General features: G+C 42.5%; 1 protein-coding gene across 13 annotated transcripts in view; it reads right to left on the bottom strand.

Annotated features, from left to right (window-relative positions):
* LOC119144790 (zinc finger protein 704-like) overlaps nt 1-16,391 on the bottom strand; it is a 240,270-nt gene that overhangs the window by 135,183 nt on the left and 88,696 nt on the right. For 9 of the 13 annotated variants that reach the window (XM_037380586.1, XM_037380583.1, XM_037380572.1 and 6 more), the window contains 5 exons: nt 11,429-11,640; nt 9,107-9,158; nt 8,473-8,569; nt 4,931-5,520; nt 510-569 (listed from right to left, as the gene is read on the bottom strand). In XM_037380586.1, the coding sequence (XP_037236483.1) occupies nt 510-569; nt 4,931-5,520; nt 8,473-8,569; nt 9,107-9,158; nt 11,429-11,553 (924 nt within the window). In that variant the 5' untranslated portion in view covers nt 11,554-11,640. Of the gene's footprint in view, nt 1-509; nt 570-4,930; nt 5,521-6,031; nt 6,786-6,815; nt 6,953-8,472; nt 8,570-9,106; nt 9,159-10,404; nt 10,440-11,428; nt 11,641-16,391 lie in introns of those variants that run through there. The other 4 variants (XM_037380580.1, XM_037380582.1, XM_037380581.1 and 1 more) reach the window with 4 other exon arrangements.

The following is a 16,391-nucleotide window of genomic DNA, read 5'->3' as shown; positions in this document are numbered from 1 at the left end:
GCACGGGTGTATTGGAGATGATCCCAAGCAATCTTATTTCTGTTTTTCTTTGTTTCAGTCTCCTCAATTTATTTGACTAACAGACATTTTAAAGAACAGTTTATGTTCCAGTGCTTTTACTGTGTTTCTGTTTATTTCCCAGTGCCCCAGACACTTTGCATGGGGAAGGTGGAGCATGTTTCAAAGGGCTGCTGATTATTATTCTTAAGTAGAGCTCAGCATCCAAATCAAGAAGCTGCCCGAATGATCAGCTAATTATGGCCTCCCATTATTTTCTGACACCAATTTTTATTTTTTTAACCTGTTGTCCTGATACAGCCATGTGCTAGAACACCTCTGATTTTAGGAATGTGGCAGTACAAACTATGTGAAGAGAAACTTCAGCTTTCATTTTCCCTTCAGAGAAATTTCACCTTTCTTAGATCCTGCTTAATCATGCAGAGCTTATGCTAATTTCTGCCTGCAAAAAGGTCTCTAGTTAGCTACTGAATTTCATGCAAGAAACCTACCTCATCTTCTGTAAGAGATGGATCTTCCTCTCGAGACTTGTAAGACATCGAACTAAGCCTCTGTAAAAAACAGAAGAAAGAAAGAAAAAAAAAGGCTCATTACCAGTCAACAGTCCAAAACCTGTAATAAACCCCTACTGTTACAATCATTACATTATATTTTACTGTCATTTGCTCACTAGTTCCATTTTACATAGCTAATATCCCTAATATCAAGAGTACATCTCTGGAGATGGTAGCCCTAAGTAGTGCTTTTTAATGTATCTGCTCTTGTCCTGACCTGAAAAGGGTAAAAATAATGTAACGGTTAAACCAAACTCTGCTCTGCTGTATCCCTGCCTTTCCATTTCTAACAAAGCAAGACAGAGTCTGCAAAGGCCTTTGAACAATTAAAAGTCAGCTGTTGTGACACACTAGTTGGCCTTCCACGTGATTTTCAGATACAGTTTTAGACGACAAAAGACCAAAACTCAGCCGGCACCTTCCCAATGATTGTTACCCTTCGTTCCATGGATCCTGGCAGTGCTGCAAGGGAGGCACCGTGCCCTCCTCCCCCCCCCCAAAAGGCAGCAGCTGTGCAGGGGCGCACGGCAGCGCTGCCTTTCCACCGCTCAGACCACAACCGCGGGGAAGACGTACTGCAACCCACCCTGAGATGGGCAGCTCAACCCGCAAAGGTTTGAGTTTTCGGCTCAAATCAGCTGGGTCCAGTTCACATAGCAAAGTTACTAAAGGATGGAGAGCTTGGTTTGGTATCAAATCTAACTTCAAGCATGTAAAGCGTCTCATAGAAATTAGGTCACGAAACATCGGGGATAAAGCATTTTTCTCTTATGAAAAATATCTTAGGGCCTTACATCAATGAAGACCCCCGGTACCTCACAGCAGCCTTGGGATTCCTCCTCCCTGGGGTGAGGCAGCTGTGCTGGACTCCTGCCCCACAGTGATTCAGCGGGAGCTTTTCAGCACTGTTTGTAATGGGCTGTATTTTGGAGTTTCACGCAAATTCTCACCTAAAATGCTTCAGACCTCCTCCAGTGCAGACCAAGGTGAAGAAGCAGAGCTATTTTTAGCATAGTCAATCCAATACTGCTTCCAGGCACGTACTAGACACACAAGACTTCTTTTTTCCACAGAGGCTCACTACAACAGATTCTTTCCTACTTCCATTTTTCTTGGTTTTTTTACTTCTGGTAAATACCGTGCTTCAAACCCCTGGGACACTTCTAATGAAGACCTGGACCCAAAGTGCACTGAAGTCTGCCTGCTGCTGCCCAGGGGGCTTCCCTGTCTCACCATCTGGAGAATGTGCTCTTTGACCTGTGGTTTGTTTACTCACCAAAAACCAGAAATTTAAAAAAAAAAAAAAGAAAAACAGAGAAAAAGAAGTTGTTCAAACATACTTTGGCCTTTTATTGGATCCGCTTCACTACAGCAGCTCAGTTTAGTCTTTTCTTATTTGCAGGATATTTTTTGTGCTGTTACTAATTTCATCCTCATGCATTAAAACAAACATATGCTTGCAAAATCTTCAGTGAAATTATTTTCTTTCATCACTGTGTCTATAAGCACCACATCAGGACCCCTTTTACAGTTTCCCACTCAAGTACTGACAAATACCCCAGGATGCTGGCAATCCTGTTCTTGTTTTCCTGGGACCTAAGCGTTCTTCTACATGTAAAACCTGTGACACATCAGTTTTGAAGGATATTTTCATCTTGGAAACTGAAAAAAATAGTTGCTCCTAAACATCTTCTACCCAGCAATATTTTAACTTAGGCTTGAAACCTCAACAGCAAAACAAAGAGCATGTGTCCTTATTTGCCTTTCACTTTCCTTTTGTTCCTCAGTAGCACTTGATTTTTTTGCCCCTGGGCTCAGCTGCTGCTCCTGACTCAGACACCAGAACAAGACGACCATTCTCCTCTGGTGCATCTGTAAGAGATGCTTTGCCCATCCTCAGGCTGAGCAAGTCTGAAATCAGATGGCAGCAGCCAGATGTACACATGGAAAGCATGTCTACCAGTGCTCACTCTGGAAAGACCTGGATGAAAAATGAGATCTGTACTTCCTTTTTTTTTTTTAATTAAAAAGGAAGATCTAAAAAAAAAAATCATTCTGCCTCTCCAGTTTTATTAGAAGAGCTATGTCCAAGTTTTTTCAGGTGAAAGAGGCCTGTAAAAAGGTGTCTTTCTTCACCAAAACCTTCAAAGGATTTGGTTGGGTCACAGCCAACAACAAATTTAGATAATTAATTTTAACCCTTTTATTGCACGCCTGGATCTTGAAAGGAGACTTTATCCTTTTCTTGCTATTACATAATGGAACAGTCTCTGGCTTTGTCTACCTATTGCTTTCATCCCAGATGAGCGTGCTTCGGGAGCTGGCATGGGCTGGGGGCCATCCTGGCTGTCTCTTTTACAGGGTGAGACTGAAACAGCTGGGACACGGTCTGTTCTCTCCCTGCTGGCCAGCACAAGTCTCGGTTACACAAGCAGCCTCCCTGCCCATCCCTTCTTTGTGCCCTACCAAAGCCTACTTGTAAATTGTAGTGAGAGAGACTCACATGACTTATGCCCAACCTCTCTCTTCATCCCAGGGTCAGGGCAGAAGGTTGCAAAGTCTGGGATATGGATGTCACATTAAACAAGTAAGTAGGCTCACAAGAGAGGAAGCAGAAGGAGACGCCTATGGAGTCTGTTTGACTGCAAGAGCTGTAGCTCTCAAGGACAGGACAGGTGCACACTCCGATGCATAATGCATGTACCTAGCAGCGAACATGGGAACTATCTGATGCTGCTGAAGCTTTAACTCTGGATGGCTTTAGCGCTGAATAAATTTTAATTAGACAAACACCTTTTTTCTGGCACTTAGGGGACTGCATGTGTCATCTCTTGATTAATCCTTCAAAACCTGAACCATTTTAATCAATTCCCACTCCTTGCAGCTACTGACACTGTATACATGGTGTGCTGGGGAGCTATGGAACAGCAAATGCTTTTCCTTTGTATCGGTGCCTGGGACATACAATGATTTTCTGCAAGCCTTTTCACACCTGGTAGGAAAAAATGTCACTGTTACAGAAAGCTGTTTCTCTAAAAGTTTAATTAGACGTTACATATGGTCTGAATTTGGGAGGGGGGAAGTGTTGGTGGATTACTGATGACAATCACATCTTAATTTTTTACTTAACAAGCTCATTATTTGTAAGAATGTGCACTGAAGAGTCCAGGTAAAGAATTTTTATATTATGAGTAGTCTTCTTCATTTTATTTATTTGACTCTATTGTGCTTTATAGATTACACAGTCAGTCAGTTATTTAACAAGGTATGTTTCTGCCCTCTGCCCAGATTACTGAAATACTTCAAGTAACAGAATAACCAGAAACAAGGAACAGTACCTCGACTCTGCTACGATTTTTCAGGTAAATGTTTACATTGAAATGTCACATCACATCTTAAGGATTTTTTGGAAATTTTCATCAAACCCTAAAATTATTTGATGACTCAGACACCAAAACTATATTAATCTGCTAAAATCACAGTTCTTTCATTCACAATTAATAATAAGTTCTCTAACTAGTTCTGAAAAATGCAAACTCAAGTTTATGAAAACTCTGCAACGACCTGAGAGCATCCTTACAATTAATTCTGGTGAAAAACTAAAAATGGGAAAATAATTTGTTGAAAATGTCATCATTCTTATTTTTCAAGGAGTTCCCCACTAACTTGTTCTGGCCTGGGAGAAAGAATAAGCTGACAAAAACCCATAACTTTTGGCCAAGATTTCAGCAGGTAGAAATTCATTACTCTGTTTACATGTGACATACAGAATCTGACAAATGTAAAAGCCTACACTTGCAATCCCTCTCTCTTCCTGTCCCTCTCTCTTACAGAGAGACATGAGACACGTGCCTTTGAGCAGATGCGTAACACAGCTAAGTCACAGCAGCTCAGCAAAGGAGGCACATCTCAAGTTAGGGCATCCACCAAGAATGCTCCTCTCTTCTTTTTGTAAGTTGAGGTTTCATTAGGAAAAAAAAGGCAGGGGTAGCGTATGATCAAGATATAGATGCTCACAGAGATAGTGGATACCTATTGTAATAGCTCCCACAAGTATAATACCATTAAACAAAGAAGCAGAGGTCTGCTACGCAATTTCTGGATAATATTTGGGAAAAGTCTTACGAAATGCATACTGCAGCAATCCAAAATACAGGCTGCAATAGAGTAAGTACCAGCCTCTCATGCAAAGACTATACTATACATTTTCATATTTCCATAATTTAGAGTCTTGCATCACCCTGAGTGTTGGGGTTTTATGGCATTTTTTTGTTATTAAAAAAAATAATCCTCTACCACCCATATGTTCTCTATCATTATTTGGCTGTTTGATGTGGTCAAATATTTATAGGATTTACCTTCTCTGGTCTACTTGCTCCTTCTGTCACTTCTTCTTCCACTTCTTTTTCTTGCACATTCTCATTTTCATCAAGAAGTTTCATGGGTACTGGAGGGGGAAGCTCATCCTCTACATCTGGTGTGTTCTCAAGAGGGCTCTCTGAATTAGCACTTTGGCGACTTTTTTTATTTCTGTCAACAGACGCATATTCTGCTGATTCAATTCTGCACTCAGGAATCTGATTCTGACCTTCAGAGGTTGTCAGCAAAGCCTTTGATTTGCTGTTACAGCTTCCTTCCATGCCGGCTGCTGCTCCAACATCTTTGATTTCCTTCACAGTTTCATACAAGCAGTCTTCAACTATGTTCTCCTGAGAGGAGCTGTCTTTCAAGACTTCATAAGGCCCTTCCATTCCAAGACCTTGATCATTTTCTGCATTTCTGGCTGAGATTATGGTTTCCATGGTGTTGTTAGGGGGAATACTGGGTAGTTCACGACTCTGGTGACATTTTATAGACTTTCCAAGACTATCCTGTTGATCTAGCAGATCAGATGTCTGTACTTCTTCATAAGGCTGGATACAGGCAGTTGTACTGTCCTCTGAGACTACTAGAGAAAATGATACAGAAGTATTTAAATCAAAGGTGTAACTATATGTTGAGTACTATTTGATACTCTTTGCATCACTTTGGTTTTGTCTCTCATTGGAAGGGATAAATGATACCAATTCCTGGAAATGTCTATTGGTCATCATGCTTTTTGTTTACCAAAAGGTTTCAGCTACAGAGATTTTTGCACTTCACTGTTAAAATATCTTTCTCACAACATCTTAAATACTCCCAAGTATACCCCATGCACCCCCAAGTGAATGTAACAGCATTCACAGTAAGAACAGCGGATGGGTGGGCAGGTGCGGGTATGCATGGATGTTCAGCTGGCTTGTACTCAGTGGCATTGAATGCTTACAGACTGCTCAATAGTCTCAGATGGGGAACACTGGTGGGAGACCTCGAACCAAGTGCCTTTACAAAAAGCCTTGTTAGATCTTCCTCTTTCCATTTTCCTGTCCTTCGGAATCAAAAAGGAATGCGCTCTTGCTTCCTCCCTACCCAGCCCTCACCTTGTTTAACATGCTGGCCAAAATCTTCTCTGAATCACACTTTGCTCAGCCCTGCCGCAGTCAGCCACACCACGTGCTACACCAGAAGCTCCTCACTGGAAGGCTATGCCATGCTTCTCTTAGTCTCGCAGCACATAATGTAGGTTGACAACCTACTAACGAGCCAGCCATATGCACAAAAGAGAAGACTAGACTTCAGAAAGTAGTGTTAGGCAGAACATGTTATTTTAAGTGGATGACGTGTCACTGTCACTAGAGGGTATTAGGGACTGAAATCTATGGGACTTCTCATCTTGCAGTGCACATGTGTGACATTTGTCTGCATTCAGGGATGTATACGTGAAACCATACAAGCATGTTTCAGGTAGTAAATGGTATGTAACTTTACGGCACATTTTTTCTTTGAAAAGACCCTTCTGAACAGCTTTATTTCTCTTAGTACAGTTTTTATGGTACTCTCTCAGCAAAATCAACCCATTCTTCCATTTCCTTCAGTGTGTTTGACCTGATGACATAAGGAGTAGCTGAAGCAATCAGTACCCTTGATTCAGTGGTTGTCATGGATGTTGCTTTCTCTTGTGCTCAGGGCACGCGGACTCATGCAGTCAGCACCCGCAGGGAGCTGTACCCTGACAGCAAAACTCGGGATGGAACTGGAGGTGTGAGACAGTAATAGCTGTCTGAATGGCAAATGGGAGAAGAAAAGGAAAACATCCTTCTCCATTCACTTGGCTCCTGCATACAGCTAGGGAGGAATAGCAGACAGGCAAGGTGTCCTACTCACTCCCCGGGATGCCTGGAGACTTTCTGAAGGACATCAGGAACCATCCTGAAGAAGCTGGAACACATTTTCCCTTTCTGGCCCTTGCTTCCAGGAATTTCTGTGCTGTGCAGAGCATGAGAGCATCCACCCCTTTCAGCCTGGGGGGAGATAAATCAGAAGCAATGAGAGCTCGTGTTTCTGTGCACCTGTGGTTATAGGTAGTAGCACAGAGGGGGTTGCTGCAGATAAGGGTTGACATAGATAAACACAATGCTGGCAGGTTGGGAAAAGGAAAAAAATCAACATTTGATGGTGCTGCTTCCATAGCCCTACCCCTGCTCAAAAGGCTAGTAGAAACAGCAAAAAAAGCACTATTAACAGAAAGAATACATAAAGCATAAAGAAGAAATGAAAGCACATCGGTTCCTGTTATTCAGAAGGGTTGTTATGCAGGGTGTAAGCTGTGTAATATCAGGTGGCCTGAAAACTGTCTGCTGGTTGACAGCGCACCTTTAGTAGCGGCTTTGACGGCTGCATGTGTGTCGACTCGTGGCAAAGAGAAATGCTTCCCTTCTGCAGGGCTTTGCTCTGCGCTTTGAGTTCCTCCGTTAGCTACACACCGAAACACACAACAAGACAATGGATGGGAGCAGTGATCAGCTGCAAAACCAAAGTTTAAAAATTCCTTTGGATGCTTGTCTCTGAGGGGTAAAGACTGAATAGCTTGGCCTCTGGCTACACAAGGAGATGAGGAGGTGAGCTCTAAGTTGGGAGCGCAGCCCCCAGTGTCGATGCCTAGTGTGGAGACATCAGCTGGCTCCCAGCGGCTCTGAGCTGAGAGCAAGTTTATTTTTAGGTGCAGCTGAGCAAAATATTTTCCATTGGTACTTCACTGCAAATCATTTTGAGCATTCAGCAAAGCAAAGACTAAGGAAAACAAAGGACGCTTATTTATGTTGCCTGTTTTCTAAAATACAAAAATACAAGCAACAGCCTCGCACAGTGCAGGACTATGGTCCAAAGCTGGAGTCCCTGAAGGAGGCCCTGAAATACTTCCACAGCCTCCTGGAGTGCTTTTGAAGCTTTGAAGGTGCAACTGCATCTTCTGGTCACATCCCAGTTCTGTAGCTGGACAAGATTAGGGAATGTCGCAGTCTTTGCCTGATGGCCTGGTCAATCTGCAGCTGTAGCTTGGTGGCCCCGAGGAGGACCTTAGCACCTTCCTGGTGTTGGCTGGCGTGGAGGACTGGGAGCCGGGGTACAGGGCTGTGCCAGAGAATGCCCAGCATGGAAGTGGAGATGCAGCCTAAATGCCAGCTTCTCCATAGGATGTGTTGCTAAATTCCCAGCAAGGCAAATGTGCTTGCTGCATTTTTAACTGGATTATAAATTTTATGTGAATCGTGTCCTGTGCGAAGAGGAGTGACTGCCCCTCCAGAGTGCTGCATGCCTGGCCACTGCCCTGGGATACAGCAGCTGATCTGGTGTCAGACCTCCGGAGGCGAGCAGAGTGAAACGCAGTGTATTCAGGCAAATGGTGTGACTGTGTGCTTGGAAAGCCGATGGCTAGAAAACCAAGACTTGAGGGATCACCGATGTGCAGCTAATGTGCGTGGGAGGTGTGAGCCAGGGGACAGCGCTGCCCGTTCAGCCCACCTGCAGGGGCTGTGCCACTCACCCTCGCCATTGCTGAGTGCCCCGTTCTGGTCGCTGCTTGGAGGGGGCTCTGTAGCCAAACTTGTAATCGAGTGGCTGAACACCTCCTTGTCGGAAGGCTGCAACACAAATTAGTGAGATCTAATCCCTGTTGGATTGGAATAAATGTTTGCATAAATAGATACATGACGAATTTCATTGTCATCTTGGGAGGTCTGACTCACAGGTATTATTGGCAGGAGTCAAATCATACTGACTATACTCAAAGATTTAGGTGCCTGTGTTTACAGATGTTAAAACAAATAGATGCAAGCATGCCCGGAGTGATCTCCCTTCCAACCTTTGTAGTGACAGACATGGCTTTAACCCATGAGAAGACAGCAGCTGACAAAGGCTACACTGCACTTGTGCTGCAGTTGTTGTGAAAGAAAGGTGGGAGATGGGGAGTGCAACGGGGGCAGAAAGAGCACTGAGAAAGTGCAGATTATCAGGGTCTGCACAAGTTATCCTCCTCTTCCTGTTCTGCAACTGTTAAAGTTTCCCTTGGTCAACCACCTCCAAATTCCTGGGCTATTTTCCAATCTGCAGTATTTTGCAAGGAGCTTGGTATAAACCAACCACAAGACAGACATCAGTTGCCAGAAATAAATACTTACCACATTCATCAGATTTTCATGATCACCATTTTGATGTTTGGCCTTCTTTTCCCTTAATGAAAAAGACATACGAACTGTTACTACAGATTATGCTAATGTACAAACGCCAGTCATTAATAGACCTTAGACACCGCAGGGAACAGAACTGTGATTTACAATAATATTGAAAACAGAGTAATTGAAAATTATTGCAGGGACTGGTATGACCTCTGTGTAAGGTCACCATTGAGGCAAGGTGGTGATAAACATACCTGAAGAGGTACAACAAGCACACACACACCTTTTTCTCGTTCAGTGTAAGATCATAGTAAAAAGTAACTGATGATAATAAAAATATTATTATCCTCAATTTAATCATGTCTGAAATGCTCAGAGATACATGAGATAAATGTTTTGGTGACAGGCTGCCTGGGGAGTTGTGTCAGGAAAAGGTGTTTACGCTACAAAGAATTAGAAAAGGCCCACAAAATCCAGCCTACTGCCACTCAGGATGCTTCATCTTGGAATTACAGCTCTTAGTCTGAGATACTGTAATAAACTATGAGCTTAAAATAATAGTGTCCTTCCCCTAGATGAAAAGGCAAGCAAAAAGGTGAGAAAATACTGACAACATGCAATCCGTGCTTCTAAAGTCTGCAATGCACCACACCTCCCACATTAGCAACTGTTAAAATCCTACCTAACTGGGAAGTAAGAAAAACAGAGCAAGTAAAGATGCAGTGATGCAGAGCAGAGTTAAAGTTTACAAATACTTAATTTCCTCTCTGGAAATTTTTTTGACTGTGACATTTTGGAAAGAGCAGATTTTGTTCAGTTTTCCATGTTCTCAGCCATTTTTGAACAGTAAGTTAGGAAAAAAAATTACATAATTGCATTTACTTGCAAATAACCTGCCCTACAGAATGACCTGAAATAAAAGATACTGTGTCTAGCAACACAAGAATTAGAGCATCACCACATAGTTTCTGGCAATGTATCTGTGTAACTGCAAAGACATACTCAGTGCTTTGACTCTGTTTTAAACACATCTTTCTACAGAAGTTTCAAAGACTGGAGTGTTACAAGACAAAACAAGGTACCTAAATGCAATGTTTGTGGGCTTAAGGATTTTTAAAATAGGTTTAATACTTTAAAATAAATACACACACACACCCCCACACACCCACCCACCCATATTTCTACTATTTTAACATAGGTATCACAGGAAATTGTGATGAATAGGAAGATACTGAAATGTCACCTAACAGCTTACAAAAGCATTTCTCCTGAATCACATGAAATTACAAGTTCCAACTTACACTTTTTGGGGTTTCAACTAACTTTTGGGGTCTGGTCTTGCCCACGACTATTTGTTGCAATGTGGGCATTGGAGAAATCCTGCTGAAAAGCAAAGAATTCCACTGTAGATGCACCTTATGCCAATATAGTGTATTTTATGGCTACACAGGCTTCCTCAATGCTCTTAATGCTGAATGGCTGAAAGAACATGCTCCTATAGACATAAGGGTCCAAAACAAACATTTTGCTGCTGTACTGAGTTATGGATAGATTTTTTTCCGCCTATAAACTTGGCTGATTGAGCTATGCTGGCAAAATGTAGTGATACGGGCCACAGCAGTCCCACTCCTCGCTGCGAAGGGTCCAACTGGGCTGCCCAGGTGCACGGGCACCGCGGGCTGAGCGCAGGCTGCCCAGCTCCCCTGTGCTATCCGCACGGATGAGCCCCTGTGTCAGCAAGGGGCCTTGAAATGTGAATAAATAAAGTCAGCAGAAGTGCCTGTACTGGTGAAATTAAACCCTCTTACAGAAAAGAAAATAAGGATAAGGAATGAATACAAGACATTAATTAGTATCACGGATTGATTCTTACTCATTTTGGCTTGAATGGCCGGGCCAATTCCCCAGTCTTCAAGAACGGCCAAAGCAAAGCTGAAATACATAGAAATTGTTTTCCTTTCCCTTTTACCTATGCTTTTTTTGTCCTGTTTGGCCCACCTAATTTTCTCAGTTTCAGGTTAGCAGTGTGACCTGCTAACAGTCAGCATCCATCTGTGCTCCAGGCTTCAGCTTAGGAGAAAGCACTTAGCAAACACAACAGTGCTTTTCCTTCACAGCAAAAGAAAAAAAAAATATTAGATTTTAGAATGGACAGAATTGTTCAAATTCAGGTTTGCTCCAAAAACAGGTTTTGTACTGTACTTTTAAAATTTCTATACCTAAGTTCTTGGTATTTCTTGCTAACTAGTTATGGGTGAAGCTGTTTCAATCCCCGTGCTATTTGACTCAAGAACTGTTACTGCCTGCTGAGCTCCCAAGCCTTACCTGTTGCAGCTGGAGCAGAGGAAGATGAGGAAGGTGAGGAACAAGAGTGTAGTCATGGCTGCCAAACTTCCCCACAGGATGACGTGGACCTGTCCACTGCCTAAGAAACCACCCTCTGGCCCCATGGTACTAGCGGGAGGTGGTGTCACTCGGGGCTGAAGAGGTTACTCCTCGGAGAGGGCTGGCATCTGTGCTGTGTGCACCTTCTGTTTCTGCAGAAAGAAAAACACCATTAAAAGTTAATATAAATTTTGAAGATAATGAATCTGACAGCTACAACTCTGGCAGGAGAGATTTTCACATCCAGATCTTACAAAAAAACAGTTTCATGTACAAGCCAGCCAGCCAAAGAGATTTTCAGCTACATTTCTGACAGTGACACAAAACAAACCTTGTCAAATATTAATGCAAGCTGTTACTCATCTACGGTCTCAACACAGATAAAAGGTAACAGTATCTCTGTACTTGTATTTTGAGGAAGAAGTTCATAAATCCACTTTGAGGGGCAGAGTAGTCTATTTTGCAGTGATATCTGTTAACTCCATTGAAAACTGAGCTTTCAAAACCAACTGCAACTTCGGCAAAGTTAACAAGCCAAACAGAGAGATGCAGCAGGTGCCTGCCTCCTTCCCTCTCAACCTTTCCTGCCTGCACGGGATTCAGTGCTTAAAGTACAGTGACAAATGAGCTTGGTAAGTCGTTGAAAGGAATGCCACAAAAACCTTTCTTGCAGCAGATCAGATCTAGTCTTATTTCTTAATGCTTTTTTTCTTAATAGTAAGCCTGGAGAGTAGTAATACTGAACTTTCTTGTTTTGCTTCTCCCCACCCAAGTCTAAGAAAACAACTAATAAGAAAAGGAGACAGAACAATTTTTAACAACTTGAATAAATGCAACTTTTGCTACAGCACAGCAGCCCCTGGAGACACATCCTGGGCAAATGGTATTTACGATATATAAGTTTTTGGTATACAGTATATTCTAAAATTTTATACATATTTTCAATTTAATACACTGTTAACATGGCAAAAATAAAAAAGAAGTCTTTCATTCTGCACTGCTGAAGACATCAATTTCTCCAAAATTTAGGAATAGGTTATGCAAAGTCTATTACAGGGTTTCAGTCAGACTTCAAGATTGATGAATGCTGAAATAGAATACAATGGCTAAGAAATGAGCAGTTGTCTATTGGGAATGAAAAAGTAGCACAAACATAAGACTGAATAACGTCTAAAGCCACTAAGACTTACTTTAATTTCATGCACATATTTTCATATACATATTTTTATATATGAAATATGTATGTACATTTTTCTTTTTTTCAGCAGAAGCACACTTTGTAATAGCAAATTCTATTAGGTACTAGTGTCATATCTGTATCAAAACCCCACCGTATTACCATTTTGTTACTGAAATCTTATGAAAAAAAGGATTAATTTCCAGAAGAAGGCCATTCACATCAAAGGAAATCTGGTGAGTCAGCCGAAGAAACTTAACAAATAAGCTAGGTGACTGGGCAGCTTTTACAAGTAGCAGTTCTGTTCCTACATAAAATGGGCTCATTGGTTTCTACCATGCAGGATCAGGCTTCTGGACACCTTCCAAGAAGAACAAATTCTTCCTAATTTATCCATGGTGGATAAAAGCTTTGTTTTTCTTTTAGGTATTAATGGCATTGCAATAACTTGAAATGGGAAGAAACAAACAAAAGATGGAAAAAGTTTCCAATCCTGTAAAGACAAACTTCAAAGTGTAGTTAAATATTTCTCGTTTGGCCAGCTTATAAGAAAGCCAGATAATCTGTAACTTCTCCAAACCCATAAATACACAGGATGGGAAGAGCAGTGTCGTACACCTTGCCAAAGCACATACATGTCTTAGTGGTAGCCTTGAGTACTGACACCAAAGAGCCAGCGCTCCTTGGGGATGACCACTGCTGAGCAATGTGCCTCTGTGGTTATCTTGGTAGAGCTTGAAAAATTAAACATGTAAAAGCAACAGATGGCCACTCTAAAGATGATGTATATTGCAGATGTGAATCTGATACAGCCCTGCCTCATCCCTATTTTAAAGCAAGACTGGGGTTATTTCTGCACCAAGTCACAGCCACATCACTGCCTGTGAAACGGTGAGACCTTAAGAGAAGTGGAATCAGATTTAGTCAGGAGAAAACTTGGTTTAATTCCTGCAAAGACCTGTCTGATGAGGTGCAGGGGCACCATGCACTGGGATGGATCCCTGTAGAAGTGATGGACTGCCCTAATTTAGAAAACACTACAAAGCGCACTGCACTGGCTGCTTAACTAGCTCCAAAGCTTTGTTAAGTGTTTTGAATAGAAAGTATTTTTCTTTCCAACTTTTATTTCTTGTTAATTTTCAAAGGCATTTTCTGCCCTGTTAAAGCTCATAAAAATTATTCCTGAAAGATTTTTTACCTTCTTTTTTCCTATCTTTTTGCCTTTTAAATATTGATTTTCATAGAATAGTCATAGAATCATTCAGGTTGGAAAACACCTTTGAAGTCCAACTGTTAACCCAGGACTGCCAAATCCATCACCAAACCATGTCCCTAAGCACCGCATCCACATGTTTTTTAATTACCTCCAGGGATGGTGATTCCACCAATTCCCTGGGTAGGCTGTTCCAATGCTTGACCAGTGAAGTGAAGAAATTTTTCCAAATATCCAATCTAAACCTCTCCTGGTGTAACTTGAGGCCTTTTCCTCTTGTCCTGTTGCTTGTTATCTGGGAGAAGAGACCAACCCCCACCTGCCTACAGCCTCCTTTCAGGTAGCTGTAGGGAGCGATAAATTCCCCCTGAGTCTCCTCTTCTCCAGACTAAACAACTTCAGGAATTTTCTTCCTTCCTTGGAAAAAAAACCCACCTTTTTTCAGCATTTTTGTTGTCTTCCTTAGTTTTCCCAAGAAATAAAAAGACAGACTGCAAATGAAAATGAAACCTTTTTTTCCTTCCCCCCCCCCCCTCCAAATAGTGTGGGAAAATAAAAATATAAGAAAAAGAATAGGGATTGCAAAATATTTTTCTTTTTTCTTAAAACAGAATCACATGTTTATTTGTTTTAAAGCAGATACAAAGTTGTCTTGAAAGATATAATTTAAATTATTTCTACTACTAAGTTCCTGATTTTATACGTACTCTGAAGAACAATACTACATGCCTCTCAGAAGACTAAGTAATGTACCAAAAGCTAACATGGAAGGAAAAGTTATTCTTCTATTCTACACATATATTCTTAAGGCTGCTGGCCTTTAAATAATGATAATATTTGAGCTAAGGAAAGCTAAGGATGCATGGGGAGCAGCTTCATGGAAAAGCTGCATCTTTGAAGACTTCAGTACAGAGTTAGGAAGTATTGGGACAAGCAGGAGCAGATGGAGTTGAGATTGAACTTACAAAGGAGTGAGATCAGAGGGAGAGAGATGAGGGAGACCTACATGTGAATGTCAGGAGTGAAGTGTAAGATTGAAGCTAGACATGAGATATCCTGCCAGGCAGAAGCCAAATGGCGTAAAGAGAATGACCAAGGACAGAAGATACATTTAATCTACAGCAAAAGAGCAAGAATTCACATACCAAAGCTGTGACTGTAAATTGAGGGACAGAGGTCAGAAAAGGTTGGAAAAGTACAGTGGCACTTGAACCAGGGGAGGCAACTGCTGGAGACACCAGTTACCTGTGCAGGCAGAACAGAGTAATAAATTGGAACAGACTGACGGCAGATGAAGCCCCACATGAAGGAAGCTGAGCAGGCAAGATGTGACCAGTGACTCTTAGCTCCTTGAACAGTGAGAGTTTGGCAAAAGTGCTAGAGGACCTGAAGGTGCTCAGCACACAGGACAATCAGAAATAAATATAATTATAATACAAAAAAAGCATTCCTACATTCACCCTCTGTGAACTCTTCTCATGAAGTGCCATCAGGGGGCTTACTCCTACTGTTTAATCACACAGTCACAGAATGGCCAGGGTTGGAAGGGACCTCTGGAGATCATCTAGTCCCACCCCCTGCTAAAGCAGGTTCCTCTAGAGCAGGCTGCACCTAGAGCATCCAGGTGGGTTTTGAATGTCTCCAGAGAAGGAGACTCCGCAGCCTCCCTGGGCAGCCTGTGCCAGTGCTACATCACCCTCCAAGTAAAGAAGTTCTTCCTCACATCCAGGTGGAGCTTCCTGAGTTGCAGTTTGTGCCTGTTGCCCCTTGTCCTGTCACTGGGTACCACTGAAAAGAGCCCGGCCCTGTCCTCTTGGCACTCACCCTTAAGATATCTGTAGACACTGACGATATCCCCTCCCAGCCTTCTCTTCTCCAGGCTGAACAGGCCCAGCTCTCTCAGCCTTTCCTCAGAAGGGAGATGCTCCAGTCCCCTCATCATCTTCATAACCCTCTACTGGACCCTCTCCAGCAGTTCCCTGTCCCTCCTGAACTGGGGAGCCCAGCACTGGACACAGCACTCCAGATGTGGCCTCACCAGGGCAGAGCAGAGGGGGGAGGATAATGCCTCCCAAACAAGGAGCTGAAATAGTAGTATTCACTCAGGCTGGTGCTATTAACACAGGAGAGCTTCTGAAATACGTGAGGCTGGGTGAGCACCCATCTGCTTCCCTGACCAGCCCTGGACAGAAACCTGGCAGAGAGATGCACTGAAAACAAAACCATCAGGACTCCTTCTGCTTCCACTTGGTGGATGCCTGGACACTAAAACGCCAAATATAATGGATTTTGGAGCAGCTTCAGAGGCTAGCTTTAAAGAGAAACTTATCTGCAATCATAACTATGGAACAACAAGCAGATAATTTCAAAAAGCTCCCAGACAGCTGAAAGCGTTAACTCCTGCTTGTACAATAAAAAGTGATATTGTGCTGCCCTCTGGTGAGTCTCCCCATGCGGGGACAGGGCTTTGCAGCTCTTGCGAGGGTGCTTCAGGGCTGAATGCAAACCCTGCT

This window comes from Falco rusticolus, chromosome 3 (assembly GCF_015220075.1).
Source record: "Falco rusticolus isolate bFalRus1 chromosome 3, bFalRus1.pri, whole genome shotgun sequence".
Classification (NCBI taxonomy): Eukaryota; Metazoa; Chordata; class Aves; order Falconiformes; family Falconidae; genus Falco; species Falco rusticolus.
Note: the sequence above shows the minus strand (reverse complement) of the source record. Positions and strands in the feature narration are given on the sequence as shown.